Here is a 19,862-nt window from a genome sequence, read left to right on the forward strand (position 1 = left end):
TACGTTTAACGATGGTTCAAAGGAATGATATTTTTACATCATCCCAATGAATAAAGACGGACTTAGTTTGAAAGTTTATACCGTACGCTCAGAGGATCCTAACTGAGCATTAATCGATATGTACTGTATTCTCGAGAATAGAAGTTCAAATCTCCCCCTACTCACTTTCTTAACTCGAGTATTTAGATATCCGTAACTCTGTAGGCTTAAATCCTCCCGATGATATTCGATAAAATAATCGAGGAAAAAAAACGCTTTACAACAAAAGCAATTGGACTGCAAGAACACACATCAAGTCAATATACAACAAAGACAAATTGATTTGTTGTGCTTCTGCTAGGGATGAATGAAATATCCAATAAGAAGACTGATAGAAGCAGCCATCACAACATATATTAAGGGGAAGCCCACTTTGACACTCCTTTGCCCAGTTCTTCTCCATGTCTCCTACATCAAGAAATCAGTATCAGGGTGCCTCAATACTGTAATGACAAGAACCCATCATGAATAAAGGCTCTAATTGATAGGTTCCTCCATCCCGAAAACAGTGACAATGGTTACGTGACATCGATGAAGCCACTCGATACGATGCTAAGATTGAGAAAACTATCCCAACGAAAGGATGGATAACTCAAATCATATTTTTAATCATTCCCAAACTAATGAAACTAATCAATGAAGCAACTCGATATGCTAAGATTGTCATATTTATGGTAACGCATGAATATGGGGTTTGATACGAGCTAAGCCTATTATGGTAAAGACCAAAAAACACTTACTAAGTCGCGCTTGAGCATTTCCCTTTCTCGAGTCGTTACCGTCCTCTCCTGTTTCAGCCTCATTATGGTAGCTTCAGCCTGGATAGATTTCATAAACTATTCATTGTTAGCAGAAAAAATAGTTATATATAGTAGCAACTAACAAACATGAAAGCTACACTGGGCGTTACGAATCCTTGCTCTTTATGTATGTGCATTACTGATAAAAGGATTTGTGACTAAAACGAATTATTTTTTCCTTTCTAAGAAGATTCGACCCCGCACCATAAGTACGCTCTGGAGGAGGCAATTATTGTTGTATTGACGAGTACCTAACCGAGTAATGACGTGGAAGGAAGAACAAGGAACGTTGTTGACGTGGGAGACAACGGAAAGGAGGAGGTAAGTAATTGCTGAGGAGTTAGATTGCTTAGTGAGTTAAAGTAGAGACATAGTTAGCAGCATAAGGACATAAACATTGCAACAGGGCGTAATTGATAATCTAGCTTCAAAAGAAGACATATACCTCTACTAGTTCCGCATCCATGAGTGTTAGCTTTGATTTCAGCTCTTCAAAGTCTTTAGTTAAGTTTAAATTCGGCAGATCATTCGCCGGTTTCGATTCCTTAATTTCCTCAGCTGGCGTAGTTTCAATATTGTCAATTGGTTCGGCCACCATATCCTCATTTCGTATCGTTGCAGCATCCTCAGCTGCTCTATTCTCATCTGAATCTTTACTAGTATCAATTTTCTCAACTCCCTCAGCTACCTGATACGCATAATATCGTTCGAACACACAACGAAAAAAGACAGAATATATATTTAAAGAAGGTAGAACATCGATAACCATACGACAACCATATGTAGCTTTTCATGCAATATTAAGACCAGAAACTCAAGGATTTCGAGCATGTAACAATGGAAAACAGGCATATACCTCTATGGGAAATCCCCTTTACAAATGAAAACTAGAGAGAGACTGACAAGAATATTTATTATTTTGACTGGAGAAGACAACAATGACAAGAATATAAATATAAGCAGTTATGACATGACAGAGTTGTTTGCATGGCCATACCTTATAAAGTGGAGATAACACTACTGGGGTATCAACTGATCTAAGTTCATCTATGTGTTCAAGGGTATTGAGTCCATTGGAATCCTTAGCAACCTAGAATACATCAATTTCCAATCAAGAGATAAATTCTGAAAAAAANCGAAAAAAAAAAAAAAAAAAAAAGTTCAACCACAATCCAAACGATGTTTTTCCATCAAAAGTAAACCTACGTATACTAACTCTAAACAGTCTATATGCTTCAGTTAAAAACCATACGTAACGGCCCAAGCCCACCGCTAGCAGATATTGTCCTCTTTGGGCTTTTTCTTTCGGGGTTCCCCTCAAGGCTTTAAAACGCATTTGCTAGGGAAAGGTTTTCACATCCTTGTAAAAGGTGTTTTGTTCTCCCCAATCAATGTGGGATTCTCACACCATATTGCATATACGCATATTATAATATCCTCATAATTTGAAACTAGGCGCCGTCCTCCAATCAGAACAAAGTAGGTGGAGACTAGCAGGAGAGAGAAGTAAAGAAATGTTCTCAACAGACATACAACATACACACGTGAGAGGTGCACAGTTAGCCTTACCTTATGAGGTGGAGGTATGTTCTCAACTCCTGTCTGCATTCCATCTCTTGGCATGGAATTTTCATAATTTGAATTTAGTTTCAACTCTCCATTAATTGGTAGCAAGACAGGGGTTGGTGTCGGGCTTACAAGAAAAACCTTCAGCTTCTTCTCTTCAATGTGCTTGCCACTATCTCTTGCGAACTGCCTTGCATATCAAAAATCTTAGAAAAAGGCCTGCAAAACAAGCAACGACTACAAATTCTCACCATGTCAGATGTGATGTCCTCTTCAGGTGTTCCAGGGGAGATGACTGTGCCTTGGACCAGGAACTTGTCTTTGCATTGCATATCAGTTGGAGCTGTACGCTGAGCTAGCATGGTGACTGCATAGATCCAAGAGTGAAGAGCAAGTAATCCATCAGAGCTGAACAGCATAAATACAAATGATAAAGTTAAAATAAAAAGAAACTTTTCAGAGGCTTTCGAGATTGCATCGAATTGTCCACCTTATTACATCTTTGAAATGGTTTAAGATGGATTGATAGTTAAGTCCATGAGCCGAATCTATGTTAACACCACCAACATTTTAAAAGAATGACAGGCAGAGATACCTGTGAAGTCACGCATATCCTTGGGCTTAATGATGCCGGTATTAGGTCGAACACAGTACCTCTTGGGAGATGTAGTTTTCACCTGCGAAAAGAGCTCGTATATTAAACATGGAAGCTAAACGAGGCTTTAGGATTCTTTTCAAGTTCGGACCCTATTCGTAAAAACGTTTATTTTCTAATTGTACTAATTAAAATTATAACAAACACGACATTGAAAAGATATGGTACTTGCACGAAAATATTTTATGCGATCCATTTGGAATAATGTACCTTGAAAGCAATATGTTGCTCAGACTTATTGATAACTCGTATCAAGCATGAACTTTGCTTCTTCAACTCAACTGGAGAAAGAAAGTGTGCAAAACTTGTCAAAATAACACTGCAGGAACATTCCTCTATCTTTTGTTCTTTGCAGATACAAACAGGTAGGGACATTAGAATCTTTTATATTCTAAAAAGTTTAGTTAACTAACAAGTAAATGTTATAGAGCGCTTCAACTTCACTGGTCAAGAAACAAACTCCCACTATCTAAATAATTCAAAAGATTTGGTATGCTTTCTTCTTACCACAAGCTAGCACATGTAAGCAACAAGTCGGTCTAAACCAGGCCTACCAATCTTTTATATCATAATTTAAGCCTCACTTTCTGTGACAGCCCAAGCCCACTACTGGCAGATGTTGTCTTTCTTTGGGTTTTCTCTTTCGGGCTTTCCCTCAAGGTTTTTAAAAGCGTATGTTAGGGAGAGGTCTCCACACCCTTATAAAGAATGTTTCGTTCTCCTCCCCAATCGATGTGGGATCTCACGCTTTCATCTAAGACAACTCGAGGCTATGCAAGTCAAATTCTGCAATGGTCTCGCTGCCATCTTGCCTGATAATATGTAATTGAATGTTCACCATGCATTAGAACAAGATTTCACTTATACTTACAAGTGAATTTAAGTTCGCCCGGATGAATTTCGAAAAGCTCCATAGTCATGAATCTATCCGCTTAAGAAACGACGAACTTCTAAAATGCCATTGCAGAAAAACTTTAGTAATCAGAGCCAGATGCAAGTAGTTGAAGTGACCCAAGATGGGAAAATTTCATAAACTAATGAAAAGAAGTAGATATAGTGATAAACTCCATTGATCTATTCATCCAGAGAGGGTAAAACGAGGTGGTAACAAAATAAGAACAATGAACACAGCCCTATGCAATTAAGAAAAACAATCAGATCAACTCTTACGTTACCCGAGACTGCTGGAAAAACCGTAATCTAGCACAAAACCAACAAATTAACCCCACAAACCCACGAATTCAAATCGTCGCAAACCGCCTTCATCAAACTATAACCATCATCACAAATCTCAAAGACCAAATGTATCAGACCTCAACTGTAACCCATTTCTCCACAAAACTCGCCAAACACGTGAAGACACACAACATACACGAAATTGAAAGCGGGAACAACATCGGAGTCTGAGAAAACACCAAGAATCCGATCAAGAACAGCACAGAAAACGGGGTAAAATGGGGTAAAAATACAGTACCGATCCAGTTGAAGCGATTACGCGATTGAATTCGAANGAAATAACAATAACAAAATAGAAAGATTTAGATTAATTTTTTATAATTTAGAGATCTATTTTTACGGAAAAGAAAGAAAGAAAGAAAAAAAGGAAACGGAAATGGAAGCAGAGAAGGGGAGAAGTGAAAGCAAAGAAAAATGGTAACGAAGGCTGCGCGGGTCTCTCTGCCATTTCCCTCCGCTCCAATGGTCGGCTACCTCTCGGCCGTTAAATTTTTTGAAAATACAACTTCGGCTCAGCTCGGCTCGGCTCCATTCGATTCGGCTTCAACTCCATTATTATTATTATCATTTCTCTTTATTATTATTTTATTTTGTATTTTTTAGTTAAAAAAAATATGAGATAAATAGATTCGACATTTGATTTATTAATCGAAAACATATACCTAACAAGTTGAGTTATTCTACTAATTTGTGTACATTGACTAATAATAATTATTATATATAATAATTATAATAATTTTGTAAATTAAAATAAATTAATTAATGGAGTTTATTCAAAATAAAATAAATAAAGAAGTGAATGTCTTCACAATTTTATTGGAATAAATAATTGTTTTTTAATTTCACTAATTACTTCTAGATAATTAATTATTATTAGTTAGTTTATTGTTATCATGATTAAGTCAAATTATTAAAATAATTTTAAATAATTTAATTTTCTATTTATCAATAAGTATATTATAATATACCTTAAATTTTTATTTAACTGTCAATATTAATCATTATTCTCAAACTAATGATTTTAATTAGTATGACAATCAAATTGAAAAATAAAATATAATTAATTAAGTTAACACATTTGCCTAAAATACAACTAATTAAAAAAAAAAAAAGCTAAATAAGTTATATATATATATATTGTCGGTTCCTTTCTCTCTTAAATTTTATTCGATCTAGGTTCATATTGTTTTTAAAGAATTTTATTCTATTGGTNAAAAAAAAAAAAAAAAAAAAAAAAAAAAAAAAAAAAAAAAAAAAAAAAAAAAAAAAAAAAAAAAAACTACGGAACAACTTAACATTATTACATGGACCAACCAACGCTAAACAATAAAATAGAAAAAAAAATTCAGTCCAATAATTTAAATTAGATTGGTTGTCTCATACCTTAAAACATGACTCAACCATCTTTCATAGTATAATTTAACTGATTAAAATATAATTACTTTTATTAAAAACTAGAAATTCATAAAAGGTATCTTGCCAATTTTGAAGGCTATATATTAAAAGTTTATTTACCGGCTATAGTATTTAAATTTAAAAAAATATGGTAATAAATAAAGGAAGTAACTTGCAACTACCGTAATGTAATGCATTTTACATAAATTTTAAGCATTACCCACAAAAGGGTTAATTATATTAATTAATTATATTAATGTCAAATATTAACTAACATGGAATTGATTCGACATCTTTATTGGTGAACGCATTTGAAAGGCAATTAAGTGTTACTTCTAAGTTAAACCATAATCATTAAGTCTATAGGAGTTATTGGTGAACGCATTTATTTACTAAGATGAATACTTCAACATTTTCAATGTTTATAGGAGTTATATCATCAACCTATCTTAATTTCAATACTTCATAATTCTCCACAAATATTTTCATTCATTTAAGAAGTTTGGAAAGTATAGATACAAGTACAAGATACCAAATTTAACACGACATGAGCACATTATTTAAAAAAAAATTAAGATCTATATGCTCTCAAAGATGAAATGTATTTACAACAAATCTTTCATTTGTATTTACTACTTTGTACATATTAGTGTCTAACTAATCTCTGAAAATAGTTTATTACGATGATAAACATCTAACAAGAACACGTTACCCTTATCTAAACAAAAGTGTTGTCAAACACCTCCCCTCTCTTCATGTGGAGAGGAGGCTCCCTAATGAATAGAAAAAAGAAGAAAAAAAAAAAAAAAATCTTCCGTTATGTATCTTAATGCACTAGGCTATACATTTCAATGCTCACCAGCATTTTTTCAAAGCCAAATGAATTTTTTATGAAATTAAAATCCCTAAGCAGTGATCCTAGAAAGGTAAAGCTATGGTCACATTGAAACAAGAGAGCCACGCATTAACAGTATACGAAATAAAATTATGCTCTGATAAAGCAAAAGATATGAGCAGATGTCAGTGGAAGAAATTAACAGTACAAAGATATATACACATACAATAAGAATTCGATGACATGTAACAATGTGTGTAACAAATGGGCAAATAAATAAATATTTGAACTCACCAAGAACCACGTTCCATGTCCGGATCACTGAAGATACTGGATGGGTATCCTTCAATGCCATCTCGGGGAGTTCAAATCCATTTTTTCCACTCATTTTCCAGTTGGTCTTTCTCTTCTGTACGATGAGAAAATTAGAACAAAAGATCTTACTGGGCACAATTTTACAAAGTACCTGCGAGATATGAGTTCATCGTCAAAATCAAAGAAAAATTGTTGGTGGAATCGAGAAAAACGAGTTAGGCAATTTAGCCACTCACAACTTCACTGGTTTCAAATACAACGATGAAGCCGCTGCAACTCCATAGCCACAAGCATTGCATCATTAGCTAAACGTGACGTGCCTGAACTCTTGATCTCAGATATAATAGCCTCAATCCGTGAAATTTCAGACATGGAAAGCGATAATATCATTGCATGGGCCAAGTACTGTCGACAAGCATAACCTAGAGAATGCAGCATTCTCTGCACAAGCAAGAGGCAGCCACCTCTCCGCCAGGACTCCAGGATTACACTAACCTTGTGAAGATTTGTCAGAAGACCAGTGGTACCTTCCCTAGGCGCCGCCATAACTAAAAACACGACACATTCAGAGGCTATGTCGGCAATATTGGCTTCTGAGGAGCCACTCAACTCCAACAAGACTCCAAAATTGTTGCCGAAGTCGGATATATCTCTAATGCATTCCTGCTGGTTAACAATAACATTTTGCTCGGTAGTACCATCACCCAGAAGAAGCGGTTCTTTTGAGTAGATGAAGCCCTTTCTACAACTAACAGAACGCAGAAGGAGAGCTCTGCAAAGGCCAAGAGTTGGTTCGAGAAAATCCTCCATATCCTTGGCATACACGAACTCTAACAGAATTCCTATTCTTCTAACGACTTTGAGCTGAGAAAGTATTCGTGATTCCATTTCAGGAGCAGATGCCAGCGCCAAACACAGCTTTACACTACTTACATTTGCATTTGAAAGGTCGCCAAGCAAAAACTCAAAGCATTGGGAAATTGTCTTTAGATGTAAAATATCTGAAATCTTGATGTAGTTGCACTCAATGAGCATCACGAGAAGTTTCTGAGCATACATCGGTATGGGATCATCATCTTCTATCAAGGCAGGATAGAGAGGGAGGAAGTGCAAATTTGCTATCTGCTTTAGATCCTCCAACTTTTGCCCATCCAAGGACGGTTCATTCAGGAAAATGACCATCACGTCGAAGAGAACCTTTAGGCATAAGAATCTTGCATCTCCATCCTTGTTTCCTTTGTAAAGAACAGCCAAACTAGGGAGAATTTTATGGATAAAAATATCTGGGTTTTCAAGTATGACCGAGAATTCCTCTGTGATGGATTCAATAACCCGAAGTAATGTTATCTGGAAGTCATCCCTGCCCTGTAAATGAATTGAAACATGAAAAAGAAAAAACACATCAAGAAACAATGTTATCACATGTTTCATCTATACTCAGCCACTCTCTTCACAATAGATTCGTGGAGTACGTAAACTCTACAGATATAACATTTCTACAGAGGTGCAACAGTAATATTCCTGTGTGCATGCCAACAGTCAGTTCATTTAATATGTTCAATCTAAAATCTTTTTTTTCCTCATTTCAACCTAAGATAAACTAAAATTCAAGAGGACAAAATAATAATTATATAATTTAAAATACTGGATGTGTATGTGTGTGTGGAATTTAGCAGTCAAAATATCCCTACCTGAAATGGTGTCTCTATATGCCTGATTAGATCAGACAACTGCTGCAGCACCTGAGGACTAACAACCTTGCGCTTAAAGGTTAAACTTCCAAGAAGATGAAGGACAACAGGAAACAAGTGAATGTTGGTCTTCGGTGCCGCACGACTAGTAAGGGGAGAGGAAATATGCCCAAGACGTCGTCCTCCCATCATTTGTTGAATATCTCCTATAATCATATCCAACAAACTTGGCACCACAGATGCCACGATCTGCACAGATCCAGTCAAACACTGCTGGACAAAGATGTCTTTCTCCTTTGCGAGCCTGTCCACGGATGAAAGTAACCTGGGATTGCAAAGGAAGTGAGGCAACCATCGTCTTACACTCTTACAGAGAAAAGCCACGAAAACAATTGCCTTTCCCTTCATAACTTCACTTCCCTGCTCAATAAGGGATACGAGACTGGAGACAAGATTCTTCTCCTCCATTAAAGGTAGAAGGTACCTTCCAATGCTGGGTAAGATATGACCTCCAAACATGATCATGTTTAGAAGATTTAAGGTGATTTGCTGCTCACGTGGATTGCCCTTAACAAGGGCACATGCCATGTCCTTGGAAGATAATTTGTCTGTAACTGACTGAATGCAGGAAGGATTGAAACGGACTAGGCGAACCAAACAGGAACCTGCAGTGAGCCTCATATTCTCAGATTTCCCAGAAGCTCTATATATGTAGCATAGGTTGCTGATCACATCTTGGATAGTAAAGCGAGATGCCCAAGTTACTCCTTGACTGCAAATGTTTTCAATGGTCCTCAATGCATACAGTTGAGTTATATCATCCTCTCCTTTTCGAAGAATTGATGAGACTAGAGAAATTATTGAATTTGGAACCTGTTCCATTGAAATAACTTCATAAGAGTAAAGTTTTAAAAAAATCGTAAATAAGATATCTTTTATGGAATGCACCGTCAGAAAACAACAGCTACTCGGTAAGTGGTTTTTGAATTTTAGTCAACTTCAGGATGTTAGTAAAAATTTATCAACTTACACAATATGCCTCCCCAGTGTTTATTAAATGAGAATTAAGTATAATAAAAAATAAGTCATAACCAAAGAGAACAAATACCTGCCATCCAGATGGGGATCTAGTGTCCTTCAAAGGAGACTCTGGAGGATTGGCGTTGCTATTATGCTCTACCTGAGTGGAAATATAAAAAAGCAACTCTCCTAAAGCAGCCATAGAAAATCTCCTAACTTTTTCTTGCCTATCTCTGAGTCCATCAGTAAGTGAAACTAAAAGACCAGAATTTGCCAAGTCATTCTCTATGAAAGTAGAGTGCCGAATAAGCAAGCCAATTAGTGATGTGAGTTGAACACGCAATTGCAAAACCTTGGCCTGCTTGAGCATTTTTACAAGCATGAGCATTACGGGCCCATTGGTCAAAATATTTGCTGCATCAGCATTGTTACTAAGCATCTCAAGATATCTAATCATATTTTGCTTCTCTCCAATACTAGTATTTCCACTGAGAGTAGCAATAATCCTACTGCTCATGACATCCATCCGCTCCTTAGGCATCTTCACAAAGTCGGGTGCTTGCAATCCGTCAAAAGGAAGGGTGGTAGTATTAACATCTGACATTTTATCAGCTTTTCTGCTCGGCATTACTGGTTTGACCGAAAGATCAGATTGATGCCAAAAAAACTCTGAAAGGTTATTGGATGTCTTCAAAGAATCGGTATCAGGAGCATATGCTAAACCTTCTTTAGTTCTTTGGTTCTTAAGTTGAGGACTAGGACTAGCACTAGGTGAAGAAGCGACCACTTCTGTACGCCCCAATGGTAATTCCTGATCATGCTTATTTGATAGACCTGAGGCATTGACATTAACAGCCGGTGAATAATCCGAAAGGTCTCCTCCCATATTTTGAGCCTCTTCCATCTTCCCCTGATGATTCTGATTCGATGACCTGTCGTCCTGATTGCAACTTAAATTATCAGACTCATCAGGTTCATCATGAGACTCATCTTCAACATTCTCATTAAAATCAAGCTCCATATCAGTGTTCTTAATTTCAACCTCAGAATCATTTTCGATATTGCTAGAAACGGGTCTTCTGTAATTTTCTTTATCATTTTCTCTTTGCAAGTTTAATTTTGCTATCCTTGAAAGTCTTAAAAGATTTACTCCCTTGGAAGCAGATGGAGTTTCTTTCAATTTCTTCTCCTCAACTACCCTACTAGAAACCTTCGATTGAGTTTTTTGACTTCCTGGAGTACCTTTAGCAAGTGTTTCATTTTTACTTGAGCCAAAAGCAGAATTTTCATTTGGTCTTAAAATACCCTTTGCATCTTTTTCTCGATAACTAGGAGTCCTGTTCAGTGCAAGTTTTTCACCATTCCTTTCCGACAAACAAGCTTTAGAATGTTGATCTATCATATTTGCAAAAGCTGGTTCTGGAGGTAAAGATACTGGAGTGATTGTAGTTCGCCAGAAAGCATGACCGCAAAGTTCAGGCCATCGTATTCTTTCAGCTGGATCTTTTACTAGCAATGAATTAATCAAATTAACAAAAGGACGACTAGGGCTACCAGGGAGGATAGGGGTAGGATCTGAGAGGATGGATTTTACTAGTTGAGTGAATTCTCTTCCCATAAAAGGAGGCCTCCCCACAAAGCATTCATATAGGACACAGCCGAGAGCCCACATATCAGACGCGTAGGAGTGGATACCATCTTCCTTGAACAATTCAGGAGCCATATAACAGGGTGTGCCTCGTTTCGTTTGTGGCGCCTAAATAAGTGCATCAAAGAAAACAGTAAGCTACTTCTTAGGAAATAATAATGTGATGGGAGTTGAGTCCAAAACTAAAAGTTCAAGCGTAAGAAGACTACTACAATAAAATGATTTTGACCTACCGATGAATTTGTTCTTGATATTTCACTAAGCTTTCTAGCTAGTTCGAAATCGCATAACTGCATAACAGGACAAGAAGTAAGAAATTAAATAAAATAGTAACTACTGGAAGCGACCCAATTAAATCAAATGGGGCATAAATACCTTAACATGTCCATTTTCGTCCAGTAGAATATTTGATGGCTTCAAATCACAGTATATGATTCCTTTCGAGTGTAAATACCTGAAATTGTTTGATTATATATAACAATACAACCAAAGAGTTTAAAAAACATAAACGGATACAGAAACATATAAACCAAGACTGTCTTACTGCAATGCTCTGACAAGATCACTAGCAAGATCATGAATTGAATCTTCAGGTAATTTTCCATCCTGCCACTCATCCAAAAACAAATTAATATCGTTAATTCTTTAGACTCCAAAGATTAGACATAAGCACTTTAAATCCTCTGCCCTTTTCACTATGCCAAAAGATTGAGAGGAGAACCTTCAAACTTTAAACCTGCACACAACATGACACAAAAGATCGTGCAGGCCAACTGGTGTATGCAGAAACCGTTTGAAATGTGCACTCCACATACCCTAGGGCCTACCATATTCTATAGAACCGAACAGATGACTTATGAGATAAGTGAACCTTGGGAAGAATTGTAAATTAAACAATAAAAAGTGAACAAAATGCCCAATCTCATATGTTGCAAGCATCACAGCCGACTCTGCAAAAGGAGTTCTGTATAAAAGTAGGGTGAACTAGGCAGTGTTGTTCGTGAGCAAAAGCTTGTGTTACATTAAGAATGGGGAAAGGCCATTTAGAAGAATTTAACTTATAATTCCACGGTGATAACACTTTATCTGTATTTTTATTGAACAGCCTAACAGGTTTCTAACGGTAGCTTGCAAAAACTATAATTCCATGTATGGGGATCAACTGTTTGATGTACCTGGCGAAGGATGCTCATGAGATCTCCTCCAACACAGTACTCTAACACCAGCCATAAGTGAGCAGACGTTTCATACCTTAAAAATGCAAAAACATGGGGCAAAATGAATGTTTAATTCAAAATGATTGTAAATCGACAAAATTGAAGATGACTGCTTAGAAGATCCTTTTAGAAACATTGACGAGCGTTTCCAAATGTTACCAGGAGTAAAACTTGAGTACGTTTGGGTGATCAAGGGAGTGAAGTATTCTGACCTGCATTAGATGAGAAGGTAGAGTATTACGTTAGAATCTATGAACAAACAGTGGACTGGCGTCTTTGATTCAATAACAACATATACGTAATGTCGGGCCTGGTGATATCGAGGTTCCGAAAAGCATTATTAGTGCAGATAGAAGGCAAATACAATTATTCTTTTAGCACTAATGAGTAAAATTTAAGATGAGCATTGCATCGATTTTACACATGTAAATCAGCAGTCGCTGAACGAATCTAGTGTTCTACTTCCATCCTAAATGTACCAAGATCTTTTATCAAATAACCGTTTGAACAGTCTACTACTTTCCAAAAAGGATAGCGGAGTTTTGCCGGCTTACTTCTTGGAGAATCTTGTTCTTCTGCGATTTATCCACGCTTTTAATCGCGGAGTACTCGATTGTCTTCTTCTTCCTCCCTTTATACACAGTCTAGGAACATCCCGAACAAAAAAAAAAAGAAAAACAGTCAGCACAAAATCCAGCAATTGCAGAGAATGCCGCTGATAAACTAAACCTGATCAAACTCTGAAAACTAGAAACAAGCTCGAAAGTAGTTACCGAATACTTTCCACGGCCAATGGCTTCATAGATGTGGTACTGATTCATTCTCAGCTCTACCGGAGTTGCTAGGGTTTCAGATTACAAAATCGAGCGACCAAAAATACTCCTCGGCCAACAGAAAGAGAAAGAGTGAGACTGAGATCAACAGACGAGAGAGAACCGAACTTGATTTCTTGACGATCTACGATCAGTGGCAGAGATGAAGCAGAGAAGTGGAATCTGCTTCTGCCGTTCGAAGAGATGAGAGAAGCTGTCACTGGGAAATGAGCGGGAACACTCGGATATTGAAATTGCAATCAAATAATTAAAAAAAGACAAAAATAAATAAAAATAAAAATATTTAAAATAAAAACTGAACGTTAATGCTGAGGTGAGTGGGTGACGTGGCAATGTAATACGTTCAAATTTTTCAAACGGTCATGTGACTCGCGGGTGGGGTGTATTTCGACCGTTGCATTTTTTTTAATTCATCAAATTCTAAAAGATTTTAGGGGGAAATCACATCTACCCGTTAAAATAGTCAATTAATAAACGTAATTTTTTTTATTTAATTAATTCATATATTTGGCAAGTGATTTGTATTTGTTTTCAATATTATTTATTTAAAATAAACTTAAAATTCAGTGAAATAACATTATTTTTCTTTTTACCGCCTAAATTAGTAAGATAAATTATAATATATTTTTACTAGAAGTATGCAACCATATAAACAATTAGTTAAATTAATTAATTCACGAGTCTAATGTGACATTTTTAATTTATTTTTTTTCACACGAGGGATTAAATTATCAGTCTCTTAATATGTTCTAGATATAATAATTGACATTTTTATCACTATTTTTACTAAAATTGGTAAATTTTCAATATTATATTAATAGTTTTTCGAGCGTATATACAATAATGCATGCATGCTATCTCTTGGTTAGTAACACGTCAACTGAAGCAATGGTTGTAAGGAGCATAAATGGCACAACAGTGGTTCATGTGATTCACTTTGTGGGCAGAAAATGAGGTAGCTAGCATGATTAAATGAATCGACTTGTCAACATTTGAGATAAAAACAATAAGAAATGTAATAAGGCGTGACATGATTCGTGTACAATTGGGCTTCTCTTGGTTGCATACTCGAGAATGCGAAGAGTACAAACTATTTTATATATATACTATTTTCACCAATAATTTATTAGACGAACACGACTCTCCACAATGATATGATATTGTCCACTTTGAGCACAAGCTCTCATGGCTATGATTCGATGTGGGACTTTCATCATCCAACACCTCCCCTCGAACAAAATACGCCTCCCCTTAATTGAGGCTCGACTCATTTGGAGTCTTAGTCATTTTTTACTGCCTTCGAGGAGGCTTTGAGCATAAGCTCTCATGGTTTTGTTTTGGGATTTCACAAAATGCCTCGTACCAATGGAGACAGTATTCAATTTTCTAAATTAGCCGACGTGGGACTTTCATCATCCAACATAATTAACCGAATATGAGAAGATAAAGTCTTTTTTAATATTAAATTGATCTATCAATTAAAAAAAAGTATCATATAGATTTAATTACGGAACCTTAAAATTTTAATAAATACGATTATTATTTTGAGATTTTAAGAGATACCATTATTAAATGAATTTTTACTAAAAAAGAAAAAAACAAAAAAAGAAAATCCCACAAATGGGCCAACAATTTTCATGGGCTCGACAATAATTCCTCTTCAAATCCGCAAACGGGTCATCCCGACATGTCGGCATGGGTAGTTTCACATCTGGGCCCAAACCGACGACGTTTCAGTAAATGGGCCGAAACCCGATTTTTTTCTCACGTGGGAAGCGTGTTTGGAAGATCATTTCCTCAATGCAGGTGGAAAACACAGTTCCATCGTCCTGTCGAGGGCTTGGCAATTTCTTCAGAATCTAAAACCAGAGTTCTCCATGTAGTTCATCATCAGCTTACAATTTCTTCGCGGATCTCGTATCAGGTGTTGTATGCGTTTTCTTCATCAGTCGTCTACGGAATTTCTGTACTCTTTCAAATTCATTTCCTGATTTGGAAGTCACTGCACAATTGACAGAACACAATTTTCTTCTTCGTGCTGTTTTCCCGACTAGAAATTTTCAGAATTATAGCGTTGTTTTAGCTCATATGTCTATTTTCCATGCTTTAAATTATCTATAGTATTTGTAGGATTCATTGTCACTGGTGAAACTTAAGCTGGATATGTTTAGGTGGATTGTAATTTACTTGTAGTTATAGTATTATAGGTGCTGTTATCGGAAATGTTTGGTGCATTTGTCTTGCATGGTTTTTTAGAGGATGCAATTGTTTGCTTCAGGTGAAACTTTAGCTGGATAGATACAGAGCATTCATTTCCATTTTGGTTTACCAGTGAACTATATTTATTCTTGGATCACTTTGTTCTTTTTAGTGCCTATTTATTTAAGTTAAGTTTGTATTTTTATATATTGCTGGACTTATCAAAATTTCACATATTAGGTTGCTATCTTAGACAAGATGGCATCTTCACAAAATGTTGAGCTGGAAGCAGCGAAGTTTCTGCACAAACTCATTCAAGAATCTAGAGACGAGCCAGCAAAATTGGCTACAAAACTCTACGTGGTGTGTTAAGCATCGTTTACTTTTATTTTGTCTGCTCAATTAATGGCACGGGGAATTTTCATATTTATGATTCCATGCTCGTGTGAGTTTCAGATATTACAACACATGAAATCAAGTGGGAAAGAACATTCCATGCCATATCAAGTAATTTCGAGGTAAAAAATCACCGTTCCATACTTCAGTAACCATCTTTTCTTACAATTGTTGCATCTTCTATTGGATGTATTTTTCCACTATCAAACTTTCATGTGCCCTGATTCGGCTTTAAGACTAGGCAATCCAAAGCGATCAACCCAAGGCATAGACTTGTTGTGGAAAGTCCTTTTCTTTCCGACCATATTTCGAGCTTTCATTGCATTTGACCGCAATATCTTAGATTTTGGCGCCAAGGGAGGGCCAACCAGCTAATGGAGAATGTCCTCCTTAAATGAATTGAAGAGCACCCACTGAACATTAATGACGGAAAATAATTTCCACCAGCATTGACTTGAGAAAGGGCAATAAAAAAATGATATGTTGCAAAGTATCCATATTTGACATACAAAGAGGACAAATTGATGGGAATATGTAGTGCGAAAGAAGATTCCTTTATAGATACCTCATAACAATTCAATGAACCATTAAACATAACTCACATAAGAACATTGATGCATTTGGGACTTTTAGTCATTCATAAACCTGAATGAACTTCCTTAAGCATGGGTGATGATGCGGCCAAATGCTTAGAAAGAGATTTCACAGAAAACATACCCGAAGGATCAAGTGACCATTTTCTGGATTCCAATGATGCAACCACCTTCTTTCCAGCTAGACTTCCCAAAAGCTTTTGAAAATCTAAAATTTCATCATCCTTGAGTAGCCTACAGAATATAATATTCCATGAATGAGTATCTCCACCCCAATGGTAAAAAATCGAACCAGTGGGAAAGGAAGAAATTTTGAATAACCGGGGGAAACAAGATTTCAAAGAAGAGTTGCTAATCCATGCATCTAGCTAAAATAATATTCTTCTGCCATCACCTAGCTTGAAAGATGTGAAAGACTCAATTTGTTTCCATAGTTTGAAAATTTTGATCCATGGGCTTCCGAGACTTGTACCAAATTTCCCAGAAATATGCTATTGGTGGAGACTATTCCCATAAATACTTTGGACCACTTTGTGCCAAAATGATTCTGGTTCATTCATATCTCTGCATCATGCAGCTCTCAATCACTAGCATTTTGACATGATTTGGCAAGTTTCTTGTCCAAAAAAGGAAGGTTTTCTCGTGGATCTTTTCTTTCGAGGAGTTGAATACTTGTGGTTGAATTCAAAGGATCCTTTGGAATATGAATCTTTTCTCAAATTGGTGGGTTCTTTGTAAAGATAGGGATCAAGGTCTAGCGAAGGATACAACACTGGGGTCCTATTAGTGAAGAGTCCAAACTCTACTGCAGAGAACTTCCTGAACAATTTTTTTCCCTTGTGAATTTTAACCTTCCTGGAAGTAAAAATTGGGCAGTTAGATAATGAAGGTTCACCGGTCAATGAAAAAGGATGTACAAGAAAATCCTTCTAAAGGACTTGGATCCAGAAACAAAGATCTTTCTCCTTGAACTAACTGAAAAAACCCCGATCAAGGACAAAAGAGGTATGATATCTGAATGTGGTGAAGATTATTTCTTGGGGGCATTGAAGTGATTATTTTTGGATCAGAAAACATTTGATTGTGAGGGGGTATGGGTGTATTGAAACTATCAAATCTTGAATAGAAAGGAATAAGATTGGGATTAAGCCTTCGAATTGGCTAAACTGGATTGTTCTTCATGGTGCTCTCTTTCAATTTCTCTTTGTAATCATACTCATTCTATTTTTTTGAAAATTCAAATTGGGAACTTTTTTGTTAGACTGTTTTTTGGGTAATTCACTGAACTTGGACAGATATAGAATTGAAAAGCTTTTGGGTTTCTTTGTGCTCAAAGAATTAGATTACGTCGGCAGGCCTGAGTTTTTTTTTGTACGTTAATTGGCTACTTCGTTTGTAATTTGTCATTGTATCGATGAAAAGTCATCTTTCCCTTTTAAAATACACAAGCACAATACATGTGATTTTGAATTGTCCTTCGGAACAATTAGTGATCAAAGGAATTTCTATAAAAAAATGGCAAATAAGTCATTACTTAGAGAATAAAGAAGATAATGCATTACATGATCTTAATCTTGGTGTTTAATTGTTTTTGGACAATGAGTTCCCTTAAGCAATGAGGTACTAAGTAGCACTTGAATTATCTGTAATCTGTACTCTTTCTTTCAAATTTGGTTTATCTACAATTGAATTTCCCATCAAACCTTGATTGGCTACAATAAGTATTGGGGAATGTTACCATTACATGAATCTGGGAAATGTAAAAGGAACAAAACTGAAGAATCTTCAAGGATGCTCAAAGGGGTTACAAACTCTCTTGATAAGGTTGTTTGTGGCCCTCTGAATGAAGCAATCGTATTGAATCCTTTTGTAAACTACTTTGCAGCTGTTCACTAATTGGTGTTTTGTAATACTTTTCTCACTGCCACCAGGTTGAAGTTAAAAACATAACCTCCTGTTGTCATTTCTATTATTATGGTTTACTTTTTCATTTGTCACCTTTATTCACACTTCATCCATGAAGAAGCTCTACATTAATGCCAAATTTGGTTGCAGAACTGTTTCTAAAATTTTGTTTATTGTGTAATATGTGTTCTGTTGAGTTGTTGGTCTTGAATGGTTGCTTGTTGATGCATATTCTACTTCTTTACCGATTAAATGGTCACTGTTTTCATTGCCATGGTCTCTTTGGATTCATGTTCTCTTTGTTTCATTCTTGCTAACTAAACCTCTTTTATTTAGGGCCATGGAGACTGTCATCAATCAACATGGTCTTGATATTGAAGCTTTGAGGGCATCACGCCTTCCTCTAACTGGTGGAACTCAGATGGGTGATTCTTCAACTGCACAATATGCGGGTACAATGATATTACTATTTGGGATTGTTTAAGTGAATCTGGTTTGCAAGTGCACATGTTATTGTTTGTATTTTTGTCTACAAATGCACATGTTATTCTTTGTTCAGAATAAATTATCATAGAAATAGTCGCAGGTTCTTCCAGTGTTGCTGGTGCTGCTAAAGATTCCAAAATGGATATATCTGGAAGTGAGATGACCAAAAGTGGCCCACTTGCTTCAAGCAAGCCACCTGTTGGCCCAAGTAGTACAGATCACGATTATTATCCTGGATCCACAACCCATCGAAGTGGTCAATCTTTTGATCAAGAAAGTCCGTCTAGTTTGGATTCAAGGTCTGCCAACTCACAGTCACAAGAGAAGCATGATTCAGTGAATTGGGACAAGCAATTAAATGACAAGGATGGTAAGAAGGGCAGCAAGAAAAGGAAGAAGGTGGATACATCAGTTCTGGAACCATCTAGTGACAATACTCATCAACTTGATACACGCAGTTCACTGGTTAATCCTAGGAATGTAAAGACGAATAGGGTTGAATCACCGGCATATTTAGTTAAAGGAGGTACGTGCTTTTTATTTCAATAAGATTAGGCAATGGCCTATTGGGTTCCAAGTATTTCTTCTTTTTTCAAAAGTTTGTTGGAAATAGTGCTTGACCATCTAGGTCTATTTAGTCGTAGTGGAGAATTTTTATGTTCATCTAGGATGAACTACAGAGCATATAGTGTTGCCAGCTCATATTATCACTACCTCCAAGTGTCGTTGATAGCTTACTGATTCTTTGGTGTAGGCAATATTGATCAGACAAAATATGGACTAACGAAAGCTGCTGAAAAGCTTATTGACCCTCAAAGTTATTCTGTAAGCCGAGGCGATGGGATATCTACCTCCAGTGAAAAAGTTATGGAGTGTGAACTACCTATGTCTAGCACATCATCAGTTGATGCTACAAAGATGATCCAGGTTTTTAATAGTTTCCTTGATATCTTTCATTTCTTGGTCAAGAATAGTTTTTTTTTTTTTTTTTTTTTTTTTTTTTTTTTTTTTTTTTTTTTTTTTTTTTTTTTTT

The 19,862-nt window shown here is 36.2% G+C and overlaps 3 protein-coding genes across 12 annotated transcripts in view; 1 reads left to right on the forward strand and 2 right to left on the reverse strand.

The window, feature by feature from the left end:
* Nucleotides 1-211: 211 nt before the first annotated feature.
* On the reverse strand, nucleotides 212-6,903 carry LOC111791140 (vesicle-associated protein 2-2-like). 8 transcript variants are annotated; one of them, XM_023672367.1, is made up of 10 exons: nucleotides 6,821-6,903; nucleotides 3,932-4,010; nucleotides 3,271-3,341; nucleotides 3,001-3,082; nucleotides 2,657-2,772; nucleotides 2,409-2,591; nucleotides 1,837-1,929; nucleotides 1,285-1,527; nucleotides 780-857; nucleotides 212-447 (listed from the first exon to the last, which is right to left on the reverse strand). In XM_023672367.1, exons 2-10 carry the CDS (start codon nucleotides 3,978-3,980, stop codon nucleotides 337-339), a joined length of 1,026 nt encoding a protein of 341 aa, XP_023528135.1. In that variant the 5' UTR covers nucleotides 3,981-4,010; nucleotides 6,821-6,903; the 3' UTR covers nucleotides 212-336. The 8 variants fall into 8 exon arrangements, with proteins under 8 accessions (XP_023528135.1, XP_023528134.1, XP_023528136.1 ...); XM_023672366.1 differs by lacking the exon at nucleotides 6,821-6,903 and adding an exon at nucleotides 4,535-4,570 and having other exon boundaries at nucleotides 3,932-4,007; XM_023672368.1 differs by lacking the exon at nucleotides 6,821-6,903 and adding an exon at nucleotides 4,535-4,570 and having other exon boundaries at nucleotides 212-444.
* LOC111791139 (serine/threonine-protein kinase RUNKEL) lies at nucleotides 6,656-13,481 on the reverse strand. The gene is made up of 11 exons (XM_023672360.1): nucleotides 13,191-13,481; nucleotides 12,972-13,061; nucleotides 12,577-12,629; nucleotides 12,376-12,451; nucleotides 11,745-11,806; nucleotides 11,576-11,654; nucleotides 11,434-11,490; nucleotides 9,641-11,308; nucleotides 8,533-9,405; nucleotides 7,078-8,206; nucleotides 6,656-6,992 (listed from the first exon to the last, which is right to left on the reverse strand). Exons 1-10 carry the CDS (start codon nucleotides 13,236-13,238, stop codon nucleotides 7,091-7,093), a joined length of 4,122 nt encoding a protein of 1,373 aa, XP_023528128.1. The 5' UTR covers nucleotides 13,239-13,481; the 3' UTR covers nucleotides 6,656-6,992; nucleotides 7,078-7,090.
* Nucleotides 13,482-15,064: 1,583 nt separating this feature from the next.
* Nucleotides 15,065-19,862, forward strand: part of LOC111790723 (chromatin structure-remodeling complex protein SYD-like) — a 26,925-nt gene continuing 22,127 nt past the window's right edge. The window contains exons 1-6 of one of the 3 annotated variants that reach the window (XM_023671748.1): nucleotides 15,065-15,174; nucleotides 15,690-15,812; nucleotides 15,906-15,967; nucleotides 18,680-18,795; nucleotides 18,924-19,355; nucleotides 19,584-19,756. In XM_023671748.1, the coding sequence (XP_023527516.1) occupies nucleotides 15,708-15,812; nucleotides 15,906-15,967; nucleotides 18,680-18,795; nucleotides 18,924-19,355; nucleotides 19,584-19,756 (888 nt within the window). In that variant the 5' untranslated portion in view covers nucleotides 15,065-15,174; nucleotides 15,690-15,707. Of the gene's footprint in view, nucleotides 15,175-15,689; nucleotides 15,813-15,905; nucleotides 15,968-18,673; nucleotides 18,796-18,923; nucleotides 19,356-19,583; nucleotides 19,757-19,862 lie in introns of those variants that run through there. The other 2 variants (XM_023671749.1, XM_023671750.1) reach the window with 2 other exon arrangements.

This window comes from Cucurbita pepo, chromosome LG03 (assembly GCF_002806865.2).
Source record: "Cucurbita pepo subsp. pepo cultivar mu-cu-16 chromosome LG03, ASM280686v2, whole genome shotgun sequence".
In the NCBI taxonomy this organism is placed as follows: Eukaryota; Viridiplantae; Streptophyta; class Magnoliopsida; order Cucurbitales; family Cucurbitaceae; genus Cucurbita; species Cucurbita pepo.